Genomic DNA, 21,630 nt, shown 5'->3' on the forward strand with positions numbered 1-21,630 from the left:
CCTCATGGAAGAAGGCAGAAATATGCTCCTGAAGAAAAGAAGCAGAAGTAGAAAAGTGGATGAGCAAACAGATAAGTCCAGTATGCCTGAGTCCAGGAATGAAGAGTAAGCCATCAGCCTGTTTCTTCCTTTTGGCTTTAATAATCCTATCTACTGTAAACCATGGCCCACTGACTGTTTTGCTCTATTCAGTCAGATTAGCCACTCTGCTCCCTTGGGATAAAAATAAGGGGATGAAAGAGACAGGTGTTCTCCCCAGTCTGTTCTACCACCTTGTTCAGGAAGCCACAGAAGGAGAAGAGGAGCCGGGTTTCTACTACTTGGTTTCCGTAGTGCCATTTACAGGTTTGTTGTTGCTACTCAGTGTGATAGTGTTGCTGATTGTATTATCTATGAAGCCATGTTGAAAAGACCTAAGACATTTGAGGTGACTCTTCAAAGATGAACTCTACAAAGATCTGTGTCATGACATAATCTGTAGCCGGACAGAGCAAACCTTTATAGTCTCAAACCACTAGGACCAAATCAGATCTTACCAGGACTCTTTCCTGATTATCCTTTAGTCCTTAGCTGTCTTCCCAGGTAAAGAGTGAAGTTAACAGAAATTACTTATTTCTTCTCAGCCCTTGACTCCAGAGGGAGCCTCTAACCAGCTGCAGATTCAGTATCGTAGGGAGAAGCCTGGCTTATACTGAATACAGAGATAAAAGATACAGTTTTCTCCTTCTTCCTTATATCTTTACCTCTAGCTCCTCCCTTTTTCACCCCTTAAGTTCAACAGATCCAGGTCACAGCCCTGTTTTCCTATGTATTTCGTTATCCTTATTTTTATGATAATTGCTAGGCTTATGCAGACTCATTTCCCAGAAGAGGAATCAGTCAAGTCTGGGCAATCAGTCTTTCTACTTTACTGGACTTGGCATAATCATAGTTCCCTATATAGACAAAGGCACGTATAATAGAAGAAATATACCTGTATTACACATTCAGCTAAATGCATAGACATATTTCATAAGACTATTTTCTCCCCTTAAGACTGTGTATTTTTAATTGAAGAAAGTTTATGCCATTATGAATTAAGACCTTTACTTATGAAACTGATTTTGGTTTTCTCTGAGGAGGTTGGTGCTCAAATTGTATTAGAGGAAAAGTTTTCAATGATCTGATCTTAACGTGGTGTTAGTATTCTGTATGCCATATTAATAGTAGATTCTCCCTTAAGAGTTCACTGCATTGACTCTCAAAATGTTGCCTTTTGTGTGTTTGTAGAGACTTCATGCTACCCATAACTTGATGGAATTGTTGGTAGCCAAGCACCCAGGAATACCTCCTACCTTACGAGATGGCAGACTTGAGGAAGAGGTAATTATTTTTTATTCTGTCTGTAAAGAAATCTTTTTTTCAGACTTTATCCCACATCTCATTAATATTTCCTAGGGCATACAATATCTAAATAAAAGTAATCATATGCTTTCCTGCTGCTTTTATGTTCCAAATTTTGCTTTGGTGATTTGGGATGGGAGAGAATTGCAGTACTCTGTATTATTTTGCTTCTCTTGTGATCTGCTTGTGGTTATATGGTAACTGCTTTCATAGATATGGCTGTTGGTAGCCAGCAGCACATAGAAAGAAAAAAGAAGGAGCACATAGAAAGAAAAAGGAAGGAAAGGAAGGAAGGAAGAAGACCTTGTTGATCTCATGGCAGATCTGCAAAAGATGCAGTTTAGTAAAAATAAAAAGTTTTGTGCTTACTCCACCTTTCTGTATATTACCGAGGGCAGTAAATAAACTCAGTGTTTTGGTGGTATTTCTTATGTCCTCTCAAAGAACTTCCTTCTGTAGTAAGTCTTGCCTCATTGGAAAGAATGGTATAAATCATTTCACTGTAAATTGTTGATGAGCCTATTATGCTAATTCCCTCATGGATTTTTGCCTTTTTAAAAGTCAGAGATGGCAAAGCATTTTTAAAATCAAAAGAGTAGTAGTATGTTTGAAATTAATTGAACCTGTAAGTGGGACCTTTTTTATTTGAATTAAGATACAAAGTGAGATTGTATAAGTATGTACAGCCCTTTCTTGATGTTAGATGACAGTCTAAATGTTGGAGATTTTTAAATGAAATCTCATTCCCATTGCAGGCGTCTAATCTCATATACAATCAGTCACTTGTTTAAATGCCATGAGCGACAGGAAACTCTAGGAGACTGTCCAGTCTATTAGTAGATAGCTCTAATGACCAAATAATTATAGCCAAGGAATTTTAATGGAAATTAATCGGAAGGTTGTGACAGGAAAAGGAGAAATGCATCATGAGAGAAGAAGAAAAAATGTGTCACACTGGATAGATAGATTTCCAAGGAGACCACATAATTTTTGCCTTTCATAGAATATGAAGCCACAGATCTAAGAAATCATCTACTTCAACCACCAGCGTTTGCAAATGAAGTAACAGAAGCCCAGAGAGGTGAAATGGCTAGTCCAAAGAGATGTATCTGTTCAGTTGAACCTCATGAAATTGCCATTTTTGTAAGTCAAAGGGTCTAGTGTTGGCAACTTCACACGGGTCAACCCACCTCTAAGTGGAAGCGTTAGGATTTCCTGTTCAGGAGTCTTTCTGGTTTTCCTCCTACTATCCCATGTCCACAACACCTATGTTACTGTATATTCTCAAGTATTATTTCCAAACTGAAGTAATTTCAAAAAGTTGTAATAACTAAATCAGACAAATTCTAAAAGATTGCTTTGCCTCAGGATTTGAAATACTGTTGTTCTTCCCATTCCCTTTTTTTTTTTAATTAAAAAATTAGATAGAAATTTAGGAAGCAGACCCTTGGGATTTCTTAAATTTTGTGACTTACAAGTAAATGTGGTCTCTTTAATATCTGTCTTAGGAATTTCTAGCTTGGCTCTTATGTTCTTGGCAGTATACTTACAGAATTCTATGCTTAAACTGTGTTAAGTAGCTTTACGTACCTAAAATATACCACATTGTTCTTGCAACATTATACTGAATTATTTTCCAGACCTGGAATGAAAGTTTACATTTGTTTCCTGTTTCAACACAGGCCAAACAACTGCGAGAGCATTATATGAGCAAGTGTAACACGGAAGTCGCTGAAGCACAGCAAGCTTTGCAGCCTGTGCAGCAGACCATACGGGAGCTCCAGAGAAAGGTGCGTCCCCAAAATAACTTGGCTTACCTGTGTTTGTCTCCGTGTAGCATTTTGGACTTCGTCTTGGTTTGGAGAAAAACTTGAACTTTCGTATTCATCTAGGAATTCTTAGCACCTAGTAGGGTGCCTGTCCCATAGTAAAAAATGTTATTTGCTGTTCGCAGTGTTTGTTAATTGAATGAACAGGTGTGTAGATAAATCACCTATTTGGAAGCTGTTCTCTTTCTTTTTTTTAAGCTATGATGGGTTTTCTCTGAATTTGTGTAGACAATAAGTTGTCTTTTGAAGAAAGTAAAGACTTCCATAACCTCCTTTTGATCTTAGATATGTATGTTTCCAAAATCTTTTCTTTTAAGGATGTCAGAACATTAGAAACACGGGTATTTTTCTTACAGAATACATGCCATTTGTCATTTCTAAAATTTCTCTTTATGAAATCAGTAGCAAGCCTAAAGAGGAGGCTACCACAAAACACATTGTCTTTTTTATTTTAACCAGTTACTCCACACTTTATTCTTCCTAATACACTAATTATTTAGTATTCAGGCATATAATTTTGCTAGTAATCATAGAGTATTATTGAGTAGAATCTAGTTCAGTTAGTTGAAGATTAGTAGGATGTCTTTATTATGCTGAGAAAGAGACCTGTCACCTTTTCAAATATATACAGTGAATACTGAGTTTTCATTTTGGTAATGTATTTTTTTAGCACAACTGTGTTACACAAATACATACAGTAAATTTTCAGTCATCCACAGTAGTCAGGAAACAGGTGTTCTCTTTAATTATGTATGCAAAACTTGTATGCACCCATGGTATATAGAGTATGTATGCTTGTCTTCCCCACTGTTATAATTCCCTTGAGACTAGCATTTATTGCTTCCTTTGACTTTTTTCACAGCACCTTTCCTAGTGATAGAAACATAGTGAGCACTGAAAAAAACATGAATTGATGAGCTGTTGTCTTTTTTACAGATTTATCCTAATTCTCCTTGGTGGCTGAATGTGATCCACAGAGCAATAGAATTTGCTATTGATGAGGAACTTGTTCAGCGAGTGCGAAATGAAATAACGAGCAACTACAAGCAACAAATTGGCAAGTTTTCTATGTCAGAAAAGTAAGAAAATAGTACAAAATAGGATAACTTTATGAGTAATGACCCCAAATATTCAGATCATTTCATGTTAAGAGGTACAATTAACTATCAGAACATATTATGGTTATGAACATCTGGATTTTACATATTGTTAAGAGTACATTTCAAACCAATATTAGCTATAAGTCTGAAAAAACAAACCTGTGTTTCTTCTGTGTATTAGTCATTTTTAAATAGTCCCTTTTTAGTGTTTTTTTAATCTGCTTAAAGTATATTCATTGTATCTTTGTTGGACGCACCAAAGCCAACTCTAAGCAAAGTCTTGAAATAGTCTTTGTTTTGGAGAAATTTGTCCCTGAGGTAAGGCATTCACGCTTCTACTGTGTAAATCACCCTCAAAGAGCTAAGCATCATAGCACCACAGTGGCCCAGGTTTTATGTTGTAGAGTTACCTGCTGTCTCCCCTGTCTTTCTTTGTTCTCATCAACACTCACCATTCTTTAGGGTCTTGGTCGGTATGTTGGATTGTTGCTCTTATTGTATAAATGGTAAATAATTCTTCCCAAAGACCAAACTTATTCTTTATCAAAAGTATCTGCAGTGATTTAACCCAAAGGAATGTCAGTCTAATGTGGGGACTTGAGGAATTGTGGTAGGACTATTGATTCTAGGTAGGGGACAGAGAGAGATCTTTTATTGCTTCTCAGATCACATCCCAGTATAAGGTCAGCCTTGGGATTAATGTTGGTTTTCAGTGAAAAATTCAGCATAAGAATATCTCTAAAATGTTTTAAAGTGTTTTCTTTTACTCTTTTAAAGCCTTTCCAAATGTCTGCTAAAACCCTAAAGAGATGTGCTACATTTTCCATGTGTCATTACTAATTTAGATGTACAATCATCATCTTTTTCACCATACAGAGCTTGACAGGCTTCATTTCTGAGGTATATGCAGTACATTAGACTCCTGAGTGCACTTCCTTTTTCTCTATTTAACCCAAGAGTCACCATTCCAGGATAAGTTGTCATTTAAGTCATGATTCATTTTATCCAGTTTTAAAGTTATGTACTAATGTGTTCTGCCAGCATTGTGGTATCAGCTGAAAAGAAAAAAAGTTATTTTGAAGTTGTTTTTCTTAAATCACATAGACACTACTTAAAAGTTGCAAATTCCTATATATGAGAACATAGTCCCTAGTAAAAGTCTTGAGGTCCCAGGGCTATTAAAGGACCAATAGGTAATGTAAAACAAGCCATTCATTACACATATTTTTCTCAGAAACATTAGACATAAATAGAAAGTAACAAACAGTTCTAAAATAAAATTTTTTTTAAATGTTTAACTTACCATCTGGGAGAGTTAATATTTTTTGTATTGCATATACTTTCAAAGATCATTTTAATGTGCCTCTTTGTTTTTCAGTGAGATCCATATTTCAGAAGCCAAACGATTCATGCTTACTTCTTACCAATTCTTAGGAAAGGAAAACCTTAGTTTTCCTTAGATTAAGAGCACAGGTAGATTCTTGAGTCAGACTGCCTGTGTTCGTTCATATCCCAGCTCCACCTCTTACTGGTTCTGTGACCTTGGGAAAGTTAGATAAGCTCTCTGTGCCTTAGTTTCCTCATATATAAAACCACAGAGCATTGTTGTGAGGATTAGTAAATTAATGTCTGCAAAGTGCTTATGTACTTAAAATAGTGTCTGCCATTCTGTGCCTACCACTGACATGTAATTATATATTCTTCTTTTTCACTTAAAGGACCTGCAAGAGAGAATATTGCTAAGATGGTTAAATGCTGTATTATGATAATTTTTTTAGCCCCTGTTGCATAATTTGCGAATAATACTGAATAATACTGATGTGAATAATATTGATACCTAACCTGTGTTCTTGTATCCCCATACAAATTCTTTTAGAAATTATTGAGCAGCTATTCTGTCTATTACATATTTTTTTAAAGATACGATCTAATTCTTACCTTCTAAAAATTAGCTTAATGAGGGGCGCCTGGGTGGCTCAAGTTGTTAAGCGTCTGCCTTCGGCTCGGGTCATGATCCTGGGGTCCTGGGATCGAGCCCTGCATCGGGCTCCCTGCTCAGTGGGAAGCCTGCTTCTCCCTCTCCGACTCCCCCTGCTTGTGTTCCCTCTCTAGCTGTTTCTCTCTCTGTGTCAAACAAATAAATAAAATATTTAAAAAACAAAATAAAATAAAAATTAGCTTAATGAGTAGACAAACCCATGAACAATCTGAGAAATAGAAGTATGTATAAACACTTGAGCATGACAAAGTACTAAAATGAATAATATTTTCAATGAACTCTACGGACAGAAAGAAACAGATTAGTGTTGTAAAATACTGGGAAGCCTTCAGGAAGGAGAGTGAACTCTTGAACAATTTGGAGAAATGAATGTATGGCATTTTAGGAAGGAGAAGCCAATAACTCCTGTTTGTATTTTCCATTTTCTAATTTCTTATTAGTCTTAGGTTTTCTTTCTCATTTCATAAACCCATTCATGTACACCCATACATTTCTTTCCTTGGCACATTTCATTCAGTTTATTAAAAGAGTTAAGAGTATTGTATTTGAGAGGCGTCTGAGTGGCTCAGTCGGTTAAGCATCTGCCTTCAGTTCAGGTCATGATCCCAGGGTCCTAAGATCAAGCCCCACATCTGGCTCCCCTTTCAGCAGGGAACCTGCTTCTCTCTCTCCCTCTGCCTGCCACCTGCCATGCTTGTGTGCTCTCTCTCTCTGTCAAATAAATAAACAAAATCTTTAAAAAAAAAAAAAAAGTATTGTGGTTGGATTTAACTCCTAACTCTGCTACATGATAGCTTTGTAACTTAAATTATTTTAATTCATTAAGCTTCATCCATAACATGAGCACAGTAGTATCTGTTGAGATTATACAGGAAAAGAGCTTGGCAAAGTGCCTGGCGTTGTAAAATAAATGCTTAGTAAAATGTATATACATCTAAATAATATATGTATTATAAAATATATGTAATAGTATACATGTACACACACATCATATATATGTATGTATGTATTTATAAACTCTTTGCAGCAAGCAATATAACTCTCGGCTATTTTTCTTCTTTCTTCTCAGTTTTTCTCTTTATTTTTCATTCTGCAGTCACCTCTCCATATAAAGCAAGGATTTCAGGAGGGACATTTGTAGTCAGTCAGCATTAAAAAAGAAAGAATGTGGCAGTCTTGTTCTTTCAAAGACATCTGAGACAGAGACAGATTCTGCAGACTCCGTTTCAGTTCCTAGGGACAGACTATCAAAATTTTGATATCTTTTATAGTAAATAACCCGATGTTATTATACATTGTCTACTAGTAGATTGAGCATACTACTAAGGTAAATTCACTCAAGGTAGGCTAGGTAAAATTGTTGCACATTTTCTTGAATATTTTATTTGGCAACCATTTTCTGAATTTGAGGAAATTGACCTACTCTTCTTTTCTTTGTGCTGTGTGTGATGCTGGTGATGGGAGTTAGGTTCCATGACTGCAGAGGTCTTCAGTTCTTACTTACTACACAAATGGAAGAGCTAAATAAATTCCAGAAGCTAGTAAGAGAGGCTGTAAAAAGCCTGGAGGGACCTCCATCTCGTGATGTTATTGAATCGGCAACAATCTGCCACCTCCGACCAACCAGACTTCCTCTCAACTGGTAGGTAATAGGAGAAGTCATGCAATGAAATGGAGTCATTCCATTCAGCTAGATTTCTTCTGAGAGAGGAAACAGTGACTCATCTAATAAAAGTTTTTTCATTTAAATTCTCACAGAAGTGGAAAGAAATATATTATTAATCTAACTTTTAAAAAACTCTCAAGGACCACATACTGAAAACTATGTATTTTTTTTTCTTAAATGGCATATGTGTTATAAAGAAAAAGTGAAGTATAAAATACTAAGCCTCTTTTAGAAATAACCTGATTGGTAGTTATGTCTGTAAATATTTCTCTGATCATTTCTTTCCTTTTCAGCTGTGTCTTTTGTAAGGCTGATGAATTGTTCACAGAGTATGAATCAAAGCTGTTTTCCCACACGTGAGTTCTCTGATTGATTACCATCAGGAGAATGAAATGTTTACAAAACTTGGTGTTTTGATTTATAAGACTATGTATTTTCCTCACAGTAACCTTCCTGTGTTTTTTCTTTAATTACATCAATTCAGTGAACTTTGGCATGTGATCATTTAACATGTTCCAGTTTCACTTACACAGAAGTTACCCGCAAATGCTCATGTCATCTAGTAATGTGTTATGAAGGGACAGTTTAGGGGAGTGACAGACTTTCAAGTCCAACACATTTCAACTCAAATCCCTGCCCACTATTGTGGGCGATTGCCTCTGTTAAGCCTCAGTATCCTCATTCGTGAAATGAAAATAAAACAACACTTACCTCATTGAGTTTTTTATGAGTATTAGATTTTAAAATGCACATAATTGCTTAGCATAGTGCATGATACATAGTAAGAGTTCTGTAAAAGGTTAGCTTTCATTATTAATGTACTTTCTCCAACACAAATTGGAAGTTCTCATCCTGTGTCAAGGAGTGAGTGCATAATGGTTGTGGTATTAGCAGAATTACTCCTATTTTACAAACAAATTGAAAAAAGGTGAAGTTCTGATTGCCTTGAAAAAAAGGAGATTGACAGTGTACTTTGAGATCATCTAATTTGCATGGTTGGTGGTGGTGGTGGTAGTTTGTGTTTTGTATTATGGTAATTCTCAGAGCTAGATTTTAGCATAAAAATGTATAGCCATTTTTTATAATGTCAGATTTCTGTCAAGATACTGGACAAATTTATAATGCCTCCAGCATTTTTAGAATTACTGTAGTTTTCCAAAGACTTGCAAGCGTGATCTTGTAGACATGATATTGAAGGTTGTTGATGGAAAGTTATTGACCTTGCTTCTCTCTTGGCTCTGCCAATAGGACTTTTACAATGCTTGTTAACCCACTGACAGTAGTTACTGTTGTTTTGCTCTCATATGTTTTCAGAGTCAAAGGCCAGACTGCAATATTTGAGGAGATGATAGAAGATGAAGAAGGATTGGTGGATGATCGAATACCCACCACTAGCCGGGGTCTGTGGGCAATAAGTGAGACAGAGCGATCTATGAAAGCATTGCTATCATTTGCAAAGTCACACAGATTTGATGTTGAATTCATTGATGAAGGAAGTACTTCAATGGACCTTTTTGAAGCATGGAAAAAGGAATATAAGGTACAGTATTTCAAGTTTTTTTTTCCAATATTAAAAATTTTTCTTGTTTATATTTTAATTACTGCTTTGCTCTTTTCAGAGTTTTTAAAAATCTGTTTTAGAGACTTGGCATATCATAATTTCTGTTTCCCTAAAATGTAATGATTTTAATGAAGAATAATAAATACAATAATGCTGAACAAATAAGGAACTTCTATAAAATTACTAAAAGGAAGTCATTATTAAAATGAAATTGATATGCCTTTTATTTAGCTGTAAAAGTGTTTCATTCTATTCTTAGCTTGATCTTACACTGCAGTTCTGTGAAATTAGAGTTTTGTTTTTGTTGTGTTTTGTTTTACTTTTGCTCTGTGAATAACAACCAAACATCAATAACTTTGAAGATTGGAGAACATAGTAAATATTTCTCAACCTACAGAGCTGGAAACCATTGCAGTTAATGGAGTAGAAGGTAGCCCTTTATATTTATATTTTGATAATTTTATCATATCACAACTTTGTACTTGATTGAGATTCCAAAATTCATTAATTTTGAATTATTCTTTATATTTGGATTTGTTATCCATTATCTTGTTTTGCAGGTGGGATGGGTGAGGAAATGAAAGAACTGTTTTATTTATAGTATTGTAATTCCATTTATATCTTTTTTAAAAATCGGAAGTTCTTGACTTTCAAAGCAAGATAAAAATTTCTATCCAGAAAAAGAAAACATGCTATCTATAATATCATTTCATATGTTTGATAAATTGGGGAATAATACTTTTGTAGTTGAAATCATTGATTCATAATAATTTTTTTCTTCTCACATTGTTATTCTAAATGCAGACGCACATTTATGCATAATTACAGCAAGCGATTGGAAGACAGTACTATATACAGTGTCCAGTTGCCCCTACATTTTTCCTCTGGGCATATTTTGACGACATACTATGTCTCAGGATTGCCTATCATGAAGTTTTCTCAGATCTTTGTGAATTTTTTTCTCTATAACATTGCAGACCGAACTCTTACACAGCAATGCAAATTAACAAGCCACTGTTACACACATCAGTTGGGGTCTACCTCAGAGCATAAAGTTAGTGAAGAAAGCATATCAAAGATTTCATACTGACTGATAATATTTCCATAAGTTTCAGAAACATATATAACCAAATTATTAAGAATGTGTAGATTAGTATAACTCAAATGAAAAATACAGAATTAAGCCCAATTCAGAATAGTGATTAGTCCATTGTAGGGGGTTGAAGGAAGAATGTGTTAGGAAAGAGGGATGCAGTTGAGCCAGGAACACAGACTTTCCAAGGCATTGGTTTTGTTCTCTTTCTTAAATTGGATGTTGAGTACTCAGTTGTATATTTTAGTATTCTCATTATCATATATACATATTATTTTGAAAATGTGAAATATTTTATAATAAAGAATATTTCTTAAAAAAACAAAGCAGAGATTCCACAGGCTAATATTGACCTATAAAGATCTGTGGTCCCACCAAAATATCTTCGGGTGTTCTGTTCTAAGAATCTAAAGGTGCAATATTCTGCAGTGGCCTGTAGAGGTTATTCAGTCTTACATCCTGATCCTAAAAAATGGCCCCAAAATTGCTTATGTCTTAGACACTTACTGAAAAAAATGTGTATATCTTAGACTGCACTGAAGACTTTTGATCATGACACATTTCGGTGGTTTTAACCATTTTAATTCTGTGCATTAATTACCACTGTTTTTGTGTTTTCTGTTTTCCTAGTTGCTTCATGAGTATTGGATGGCTTTGAGGAATCGTGTGTCTGCTATTGATGAACTTGCAATGGCTACAGAACGACTAAGAGTGCGTCATCCTAGGGAGCCAAAGCCCAATCCACCTGTTCTTCATATCATTGAACCACATGAGGTAATTTGCAAGTAAATCACAAAAAACACAGCCAATAGGTGTCACAAAAATCCAAGGTCCATAGAAAAGTCAAGACAGTGATCTCTTCCATAAGAATGTACTTATTAATCTCTGCTCTTAGTTTAAGCCATATAAAAGTGTTTGGTTTTATACGTCAAAATGGACAGGGATGAACAATGTCATATCTAATACATGCATAGAATTCACTGTTTTGGTTCATTTGTTTCTCTTCAGATTGCATATTCATGTGTTTCTGAGCACCTTCTGTATGCCAAAATCTAGAGGGGGTCTCAGTCAGTTTTTAGACATATGTCCTTCTTACAAGCTCCATTTTTTCAAAGGAAAAGTGCAAAAGAAAAGTTTTTGATTGTTCTTACCTTCCCTAAGAACAATCAAAAACTTTTCTTTTGCACTTTTCCTTTGCTACTGATGAACAGATATTGACAACTTATCTTCTAATAAATCCCTCTTTATATCCCAGGATTAAAAAATGACGCTCCCAACCTTTTATCTCCCATATTAAAATATAATTTCCTTTATAGTTTTATTCCTTGTGTGTGAGGGTTTTTTTGTTCTTGTTTTGTTTTGTTTTGTTTTGTTTTGTTTTAAGTAGGCTCCATGCCTAGCATGGAGCCCAGCACAGGGGCTTGAACTCATGACCCCTAGATCAAGACCTGAGCTGAGATCAAGAGTCGGACGCTTAACCAACTGAGCCACTCAGGCGCCTCTATGTGTTTTAACTTTTAAATCTTTTTCTTTCTTATAAAGCTTGGAAACTTTACCTTAGAAAAATTTAAAAATACTCATTTTATACTATCTCAACTTTTAAAGTATGAATTTTCAGTAATTTTTTCCTGTGTAACCAAATTCCTCGTTTTATAATCTTCTGTCTACTATTTTCTACTGGGCAGAGGAGGGAAGGGGTTTGGGTGTAGGTGTGAGTGTGTGCATGTGAAGGGAGAGTGCTTATAAAATCAGCAGATCATTTAGTTTTTCTTTATCCCATGGATATATTACTGAAAGTGTACATAAATAGAATTTGGGTTGATTTTTATCCAATTTCAAGTATATAGGGAAACTTCCTATTTAAAAGAATTTTGTATTGAGTTTTATCTTCTATAGAGCCATGTGGGTATATGTTTCCTTTTAAAATACCTACTATCCATTTTGCAAATTTGAGTTTTCACATGTCAGTGGGTTTTCTTAAAAAAGGACACAGTTAAATTATTGAGGAAGAATTTTACATGTTTAATATAATTTTACCATCTTTCTAAGAGAGAGAATAAAAAGTTGTGTTGTTTTGTTTTTTAGGTAGAACAAAATCGCATAAAACTACTAAATGATAAAGCTGTTGCTACTTCACAGCTTCAGAAAAAACTTGGGCAGCTTCTTTACCTAACTAACTTGGAGAAGGTATTGTGTTTAAAAGATGCTACTTTTTCCCATGCTGTATATCAGTAAACCTTTGTGACTTCTTCCATTTAATCTGTTAGTCACATAATTAGTGGTACAGTGTTTTCTTTAATCTTTTGTTTGTGTTAATTATGTCAGTCAGAACACCGGTTCTCTCTACAGTAACTACACAGATCGCAACGGTGATACCTGTGGAAAATATAAGCTACGCAGGTTATGTAAAGGGTGTGCGCTCTAGAGTATGAAACAGTATAAACATGCTGTCGTTCAAAACCCTGAATGGTGGAAGTATTACCACCTCTGGGCAGAAAATGCATTACTTAATCTGTATATACATATACATGCATTCATTAATACATACATAGATTTTTTTTAATTTGTTATTTGGAACTATAAAATGTTTGGAAGTCTACTAAATCAGAAGATGTAATGATAAATTATTTAATGTAATTCAAAATACATTTCCTGAGTTGTGAGCAATGTATTATATTGGACATTGATGAATGTAGTTCCATTTTATTGCAAGGATAAATGGCTGTTGGCAGTACTTTATCAGAAAGAGATATAATAGATTCTTGGATAGGACAAATGAAGGAAAGCAGTAGACTAGAGTTGGTGCTAAACTGATACAAAATACATTTAAGTGAATCAGTAAATCCCAGTGATGATAAAATGAGAAGTTGGACATTCATTGTAAGTAAAATAGCATGGTAGTTGAGAAGACAGTCTTGGGACCCAGGCAGTTCAGGTTTGGATCTTGACACCACTCTTTTCTACTATGGGACTTTATTCAAGTTATTTACCTCTCTTTGCCTCATCTGTAAAAGAAGAATAATGACATGATCTTGTACGGCTCTCTTGAGGACTGTACGAATTAATATATGTGAAGTGCTAGAGCAGTTCCTGACTTATTAAGCACTTTCTAGGTCTTTGCTATTAATACCATATTGTTACTGATATTACTATGATGACTACTAGTATTATCCTGGCAGGAGGAAAAGATGTGGGGAACCTTTTTTTTCTTTTTTTTTTGTAAGATTTATTTATTTATTTGAGAGAGAGCACAAGAGTGAGCACATGGGGGGAAGGGACAGAAGGAGAAGGAGAGAGAGAATCTCAAGCAGACTCCACACTGAGCACAGAGCCCTGCCATCTCATGGCCCAAAATTGTGACCTGAGCTGAAATCAGTATTATGACACTTAACTGACTGAGCCACCTAGGTGCCCCTAGATGGGGGAAAACTTTTAAAAGTCAGTCTCACAAAATTCTAGCATTAGAGAAATAACGTTTGGAAAAAATTCCTTGATATTCCTGAATGTGAGCTTTTTAAATGTTAGATTTCTATACTTTAAATGTGAAAGTCAAAACTAAGAGATAGTTCATTGTTTGTTATAGGATATAAATTGATATCCTGTATTTGTTGAATCAGTTTTTAAAAAATTAAAATTCTAAGGATATATAATCTGCCTAGAAAATCAAATTCAGCTAATAATAAAAGAAAAAAACATAATGAAGGAAAATCAAATTAAGCTGATACCATTTCCTGCCAACAAGTAGGCAGAGATTTTTAAAATAACACTCCACAGGGGTGACAGGGCAGTGAATGGATATTTCGTGTATTACCAATAGGAATATAAATTTATATAGCCCTTTCCTGAAAATACTTTAACATGTATTAACAATTTCAGAGAATTCATATCCTTTGACTCAGTAATTCTTAGAACTGTTCCTGAATATTCTAAGTAAATAGAAATTTGGGGAGTGAATTAGATATAAGGATAGTTATTGCAGTCTTATTTATAATAGTAATAAAATAGAAGACTAAGTGTCCAACAGAAAGTACAATGTTTACATGTGAAGTCATGGATTATTGTTACAGTGAGATTATGATATAAATATGGTAAATGGTGTCTTCAGGAAATAAATGAGATAAGAGAATGCTCATGTTAGAAAGTTGAGAAAAATAACAAAAATAAAATTTAAAAAATAAAATTATAAATTTTATGTGACTGTGTTTAGTTAAATAAAAAATAATAAGCAAAACAAATTTTTACATATTCTGGCAGTCAACAGATATTTATTGAGCACCTGCAATGTATATGCATTATAGTTGGAGTTTGAGATAGACAGACTTGGTCCTTGGCCTCAAGAACTTAATTAATCACTTAAAATAACAGAATGGCATACATTCAAGAGTTCTGAAGAAATTTAAAGATGAACCTGTTAGATTGTTGATCAGCAATTTTCAGTATCAAGTAACAAAAAAACTGGTAAATGTCCAGTAAGATTTCAAAGCATAAAGAAAGTCTCCAATAAACATATATTTAATCACTATGTTGTACCTGAAATTAATATGTGTCAATTATATCTCAGTTAAAAAAATAAGTTCTTCAGAAGAAATTTTCTGAATACTAAGCAACCACATGAGATCTTTCATAGTCTGTTTGGGGACTGCTACTTCTGTATGGGAATAGCAGTGATGTCTTGCCATTACCTTATTAACATCTTATTTTTAAAGACAGTGGAGACTTGTGGAAGCAAAAAGGTTGAGGTGAAATGACATTCCAGGGAGGGAAGAGCTCTTTCTAGGTGAGCTGAGATTGCTGGCCATTGTCTTGCCTGAAAACATTTGCGGTATCTGGATACAGGCTGAGATTAAGGTCAGTATTGCAGAGGGACTCAAATAGGAGAAAGAGAAATCAGTAGAACTTTTGATGGCCAGGTGAGTATTACATTTTGGAACTTCGAGGAGCTTCAGATGCACAACAAACTTTACTCATTTGCTAAGTGATAGGGTTGCATGACAGCTGGGTCTATACTAGAAATACAGAGTGAAATCTTAGTTTCAGCAGCACTTAGGAGACACTTCCTCCCCAAGGGAGCAAGGGGCCAACAACAAACACATAACAGGTCTTACCCTTGAGACATTTGAAACCACGGTGGCTTGATTTTGAACCTACCTTAAAACCCATCCCCAAAACCAGCTCAGTTTTTTTACTGGATTGAGGTAAGCAGCCACTTACCCCTCAACCTAACTGCCTACCAGGGTAGGGGTAATCCTCTGTGAAAGAAAATAACATCTAATTTTGTCTCTGCAGTTTGTTGTACAAACAGACTAAGAAGTGTAGCATACAATAAGAAATTACAAGAAATGTGCAAGGCAGGAAAATGTGACCAGTAATTAAAAGGGAAAAAATGAACTATCAAAGCAGATCTACAAATAATCCAGATTGTGGACATAGCAGGAAAGGACTTTAAAGTAATTATGATTCATACATTAAAGAGAGGAAAGGCGGACAATATAGATAAAATGAATTGGAATGTATACAGTAGAATCAAATGGACATTTTGGAAAGGCAAAATCCAGTATCTGAAATTAAAAACTGGTTGGATGGTGACTAGACACAGAAAATGACAGAAGTAGTGAATTCAAGTATGGTTCCACAATAAATACCCAGTTTGAAGAAGCATATACATAAAAATAAAGAGCAGGATAAAGTGAAAGAGATGTGGGACACAGCCATATGATTGGCATACATGTAATTGAAGTTACAGGAGAAAAAGAGGTAAATGATACCGGAGCAACTTGAAGAGATAAGGGCTGAGAGTTTTCCAAAACTGATGAAAGACCATAAGATGTCTTATAGATTCAAGAAGCTCAGAGAGCCCCAAACAGAATAAAAATAAAATTTTTCAAAAATACCTACGAATATCATAAACTGCGAGAAACCAAAAATCATGAAAAAAAATTTAAGCAACTAGAATTGGAACAAAAAAACTGGTGACTGTATACCTTCTCCCTGTTGACTACACAGAGAGACTGTTTGCTTTAGCATTTTAAAGATGGCATGCCACTGTTACCAGGTTTCAATAGCTTTATGCTGTGTAACCAGGTAACACTGGAACAACATCTTTAAAATGCTATTTTTAAAAGTGAAATTAAGATGTTTTTAGGTTTAAGGAACTTAAAGAATTCCTTCCCAGTAGACTCACACTGTAACAAATATTAAAGGAGGTTCTTTGGACCAAAGGGAAATTATCCCAGGTTGAAGGATAGAACTACAGGAAGGAATGCAGGGCAAGAGAAAGCTTATGTAGGTAAATAAAAAAGAACAAGAACAATGTCCGTGCAAAGCAGCAGTGCTGATGTATAGGATATACAACATACACAGAACTGAAATACATAACAGTGACACAGGAAGAAGGTAAGCAGAGGCAAACTATTACAAGATTCTTCCATATGTCAGATAAATGGACAGGAAAAAATCAGTAAGGATATCAAACATTTGAACGCAGAACAGCCATGACCGAATTGACACAGCAGCTACAAAATACACTCTTCTTAGGGGTGCATGGATCATTTACACAAATAGACCTTGTGCTGATTCAAAGAGCAGCTTAAAATTTGTAAAGGATTAAAATTATACAGATTATGTTTCCTAACGAAAGGAATTAAATTAGAAATCAATATGGAAAGATAACCAGGTGAATCCCCAAATGCTGAGAAATTAACGACACACTCCTAAATAACTTGTGAGTTAAAGAAATCACAACAGAAATTAGAAAATGTTCTGAACTGAGCAAAAATAAAAATCATGTGACAATGGACAGCTAGGGTGTGCTTAGAAGAAATTTATAACTTTAAATTAGGGATCTGCAAAGAGAATGGGACAAATCCAGCTCACTACCTGATTTGTAATTACAGTAAAGTTTTGTTGGAACCAAGCCACACTCATTCTTTTACATACTGTTTATGGCTGCTTTCATGCTAGGATAGCAGAGTTGAGTAGTTGCAACAGAAACCATATGGCCACAAAGCCAACCAGGCCATTTATGGAAAAGTAATAATCCTCGCTGTAAGTAAATTCTAAAAGAAGAGATGATGTAAATTATGAAAAATTGTTTACAAAATGCTACATAATGCCCCTTATTGTGTACATGCCCATGGATGATCTCCCACACTGACTCTGGGTTTGGGCACATGACCTGCTTTTGGCCTTGTGACACAAGCACAGAGATTTGAAAAGGACATGTACATTGGAGTTTTCCCAATCTTGTTGCTCTTTGGAACTTGGAGTCGTTGTGAAGCAGCCCAGATTCCCTGTCTTCGGCAGCAGAAATCTCAGCTTAGCCCTCTCTCCAGACCAGCTGGTCTGCCGACTGCTAGACATCAACATGAGGCCATAATAGATCATCCAGCCCCACATGAGTCAGCCCACCCCCAGATCACTCAGGTGACCTGTAGAATCACGAGAAACTCCTGTTTGTTTTAGCCACTAAGACTTTAGGTGGTTTGTTATGTTATTTGAAACAATAAAAGAAAATAATTCAACTTTTTAAAAAAATTGTTATATTTTAGTTAACAGAATTGTTTTGAACCTGTAGCGTTGCTGAATCCGTGCACAATTTACCTCTTTTTTTTTTAGTAAACAAAAGTCAAAGGATAATCAAAAACAATTGTTTAAAATGTTTAACTATTTGGTTAGTGACCTATGAGTCTGACTTACTTTCCTTTAGGTTTTCCTCAATATTAAGACCTGTCCATTTGGTGACTTTTTTGAAGCTCAAAAATTTTTGAAATAGTTTTAAAGAGATTTTGAAGAGCACTGTTATACTTCAGTATAATTTCCAGACAAAATAGGTCTCAAAGATATTTCTGATTTCTAGTTATTTGCTTTGCCTTAATGAGATTACAAAAGAATACAGAGAGGAAACCAGTAGTAATAAGGAGATGTGTAAATAAATGCTGCCTCTTCCCAAGTCTGTGATCACCTGCCCAGTGGATGTACAGAATAAATATTGTCTGTATAGCTTTTAAGGAGCCTTTGTTTCAGAATTCCAAATTACATTTTTTAAAATAATATTTCTTTATAACAAAAGCTAGCTTGAAAGTAAAATTTTGAGAATTTACCTGTTATATCACAATTTGTTTTTCACTTTGCCTTCTACAGTAGTCACAAATATTAGTAATATAGTAACTTTAATAAACTCTAATGAAAGTTATTTCCATTTTTTATTTGTTCCTTGAATGTTACTTGTAAATCCTGGGAATATTAATATTAGTAGTACATTATTAAGTCATCTTAATTATCAAATTTATTTAAATAGCAGTTGCAGCATTTACTTTTATAAATGAGTTATAAAATGCATATCAGGTTTTAAAATGCAACTAATCTCTTTTTTAATTATTTTTTTGAACAGTCTCAAGATAAAACATCAGGAGGCATTAATCCAGAACCTTGTCCTATCTGTGCTCGGCAGCTGGGAAAACAGGTGATATAATAATTAATAGCATATGAATTTATAAAACACTTTATACTTTTCAAAGGCATTTACCTGTAATAGCTCTCTTTTTTCCTCATGACAATTTTATATGCAAGGCAGAAATGACCTCCACCTTAAAAATAGGGCCAAAGGTTAGGTGAGAAGCTTAGTGCCACATATGTTTGAGCAGTGTTCCTCCTTAAGTGATAGGTGAAAACGTATTTCTAGAATAACCCCACATTTTTCATTAAAGATGCATAGTTTTGCATATTGTTTCCAGTCACAAGATCAAGTCTAAGTAATTTGACTTTGTCAGTTTAACATGTTTATTTGGTAATTGTACAGAAATATAATAGAGCATACATAGATTTACTTAAGGTAATACAAAGGTATAGTAACATAGCTCTTACTTGGGATTATTAATATTTAATAACCAGACTTTAAAGTATAAATAATATCAATCCTAGGGGAATTTAGATATGATTTTTACAAGGCCATTGTAACAAGAATAAACCTTTCAAATATTGGTGTACAAATTTCTATAAACCAAGCACCATATTAGTTCTCCTCAAAGAGATTCTTTTATCCTACTAACTGTGATTTTTGAAACTACAAATTTCTACTTTGTATGATAAATCAATATATACAGTATTGATATTAATTGCTTCTCAAAATTTGAAGTGAGTAAAAGTGTTCTTGGCTGTTGTTTTCTGTGGAACCAAGAGTAAAAAGTTAAAATATATGAGCTCCACATTCTGACCAGCAATAATCAGAAAGAAAGTACCTTTTAGTTTCCACAATTTATGGAGAAAGTGGGTTTTAAAGGACATTTTATTGATAATAAATCTTAAATGCATCAATATTACTTTGGAAACTAAGCAGAATAATAATGTACAGAGACTGGTGATTTCTGAGAAAAGTCATTGGTAAAAATATGTTAAAAGTCGTGATAAAAATGGAAAGGATCATGAGGTAAGTAGTGTCTTTTTTACTTTTAGTTTCAGTGAGAGTCACACAACTGGATGAATCAGAAGTTTTGTTTGTGTCTTAAACGTTTCCAGTTTTTAAAGTTCTTTCATATACATTATTTCATTTAATTTTAGTATAACCTATATTTCCTTCACTTAGAAGAACATACTAGATTACAGTAAGGGTAACAATACTTCACTTTTTAAATTCTGTTCCTCCCCACAGCCTGTAGGAACTCTAGATCCTTTTTATCTTCCCAGTTCTCCTCTTCCCCTCCTAATTTAGAGGATCCATCAGAGGTAACTCATATACTGGCTACATCCCTGGAGGCATTGCCATTTGGGCTTGTTTGGGCTGCTTCAGTTAACTTCTAGTCACTCCTGAGGCTCTGGTGCCAAGTGTCTGATTTCTCCTGAATTGCAGGTGTAGATGGACTTATCTTTTCAGCTTGTCCATTCTGAGCTCTCATGAGCCACAAAAGTTCTCTCAAGTAAAGGAAGTGCCCTTCATCCCTACGGGCACTAAAGGTACACAGGGTACAGAAAAATGCTTCTGTGTTTACAAAAATGCTAGTGAGGGGCGCGTGGGTGGCTCAGTCGGTTAAGCGACCGACTCTTGGTTTCAGCTCAGGTTAAGATCTTGGGGTCATGGGATCAAGCTTAGCACCGAGTCTGCTTGGGACCCTCTCCCCCTGCCCCTCCCGCCCTCTCTAAAATAAATAGATAAATCTTTTAAAAAAAGAGAATTGCCAGTGAAACAGCTCTTTAATTTTACTGCAGCCTCAACTCTTGAGGACTGACCCAAGAGAGCAGATGTGCAGCTAGACCACAGCATGAACAGCATCAGCCAGTAAAACCCCAAACAGCCCCTCCCCCTTCTCAAAAATTATTTTCAAACCAAGTTTATATACCTCATTTTTCTCTTCCCTTAGTGTGAGTTATTTTCGAAGGGACTTCGTAGTCTGTCCTGAAAAGCACCCCAGGTGGGCCCAGCTGTGCACCTTCTTTCTGTGCACGTCCATACATATCTGAATCCTAGAAAAGCACAGCTTAGTGCTTAGGAACCTAGTCACTCATAATACCACTCAATTTTTGTTGTTGTTGTTACCAGGTGAAAAAGTTAAATAATTTGCATAAGATGCCATAGCTTTTAGAACTGACACCTCACCTAAAACCAGTACTCTTCTGCACCCATCATTGCCAAAATCAGGGAGTCTCCATGGTATACTCCAAGAGTCAGAGAGAACTATTGTACTTTTCTTGAAATATATCGGACAAAGGGGTTTACAAAAATGTCTTTTTACCTATTTGGGTTTTTTTAAATATATCTAGAACTGCTTTTAAAATAAACCTGAGATACTAGCCCATCTCATTTTCTATATAATAAATACTGTAACATGTGAAGATGTAAATCCATTTAATGAGTTATATAGAATATACTGAGCATGATATTATCTCCAAATTAATGTTGTTCTCAGTTCCTCTATCCTATCTGCTGTTGCAGTGCTAAAAGAGTAATTTGCATTTTTCCTGAATACTGAAATGAGAACACCAACTTCTTACAAAATAATGGTGGCTG

The 21,630-nt window shown here is 35.0% G+C and overlaps 1 protein-coding gene across 7 annotated transcripts in view; it reads left to right on the plus strand.

The window, feature by feature from the left end:
- Window positions 1-21,630, plus strand: part of SHPRH (SNF2 histone linker PHD RING helicase) — a 93,038-nt gene that overhangs the window by 42,625 nt on the left and 28,783 nt on the right. For 6 of the 7 annotated variants that reach the window (XR_013441062.1, XM_036087722.2, XM_078054612.1 and 3 more), the window contains 9 exons: window positions 1,270-1,362; window positions 3,066-3,173; window positions 4,149-4,291; window positions 7,780-7,953; window positions 8,271-8,333; window positions 9,292-9,517; window positions 11,262-11,405; window positions 12,717-12,818; window positions 19,021-19,092. Coding sequence is in view for 6 of the 7 variants with exons in the window: in XM_036087722.2 (XP_035943615.1) it covers window positions 1,270-1,362; window positions 3,066-3,173; window positions 4,149-4,291; window positions 7,780-7,953; window positions 8,271-8,333; window positions 9,292-9,517; window positions 11,262-11,405; window positions 12,717-12,818; window positions 19,021-19,092 (1,125 nt within the window). In the remaining variant the exon portion in view is untranslated. The remainder of the gene's footprint in view (window positions 1-1,269; window positions 1,363-3,065; window positions 3,174-4,148; window positions 4,292-7,779; window positions 7,954-8,270; window positions 8,334-9,291; window positions 9,518-11,261; window positions 11,406-12,716; window positions 12,819-19,020; window positions 19,093-21,630) is intronic. The other variant, XM_036087725.2, reaches the window with a different exon arrangement.

The sequence above is a fragment of the Halichoerus grypus genome, chromosome 9, assembly GCF_964656455.1.
Source record: "Halichoerus grypus chromosome 9, mHalGry1.hap1.1, whole genome shotgun sequence".
Taxonomy (NCBI): Eukaryota; Metazoa; Chordata; class Mammalia; order Carnivora; family Phocidae; genus Halichoerus; species Halichoerus grypus.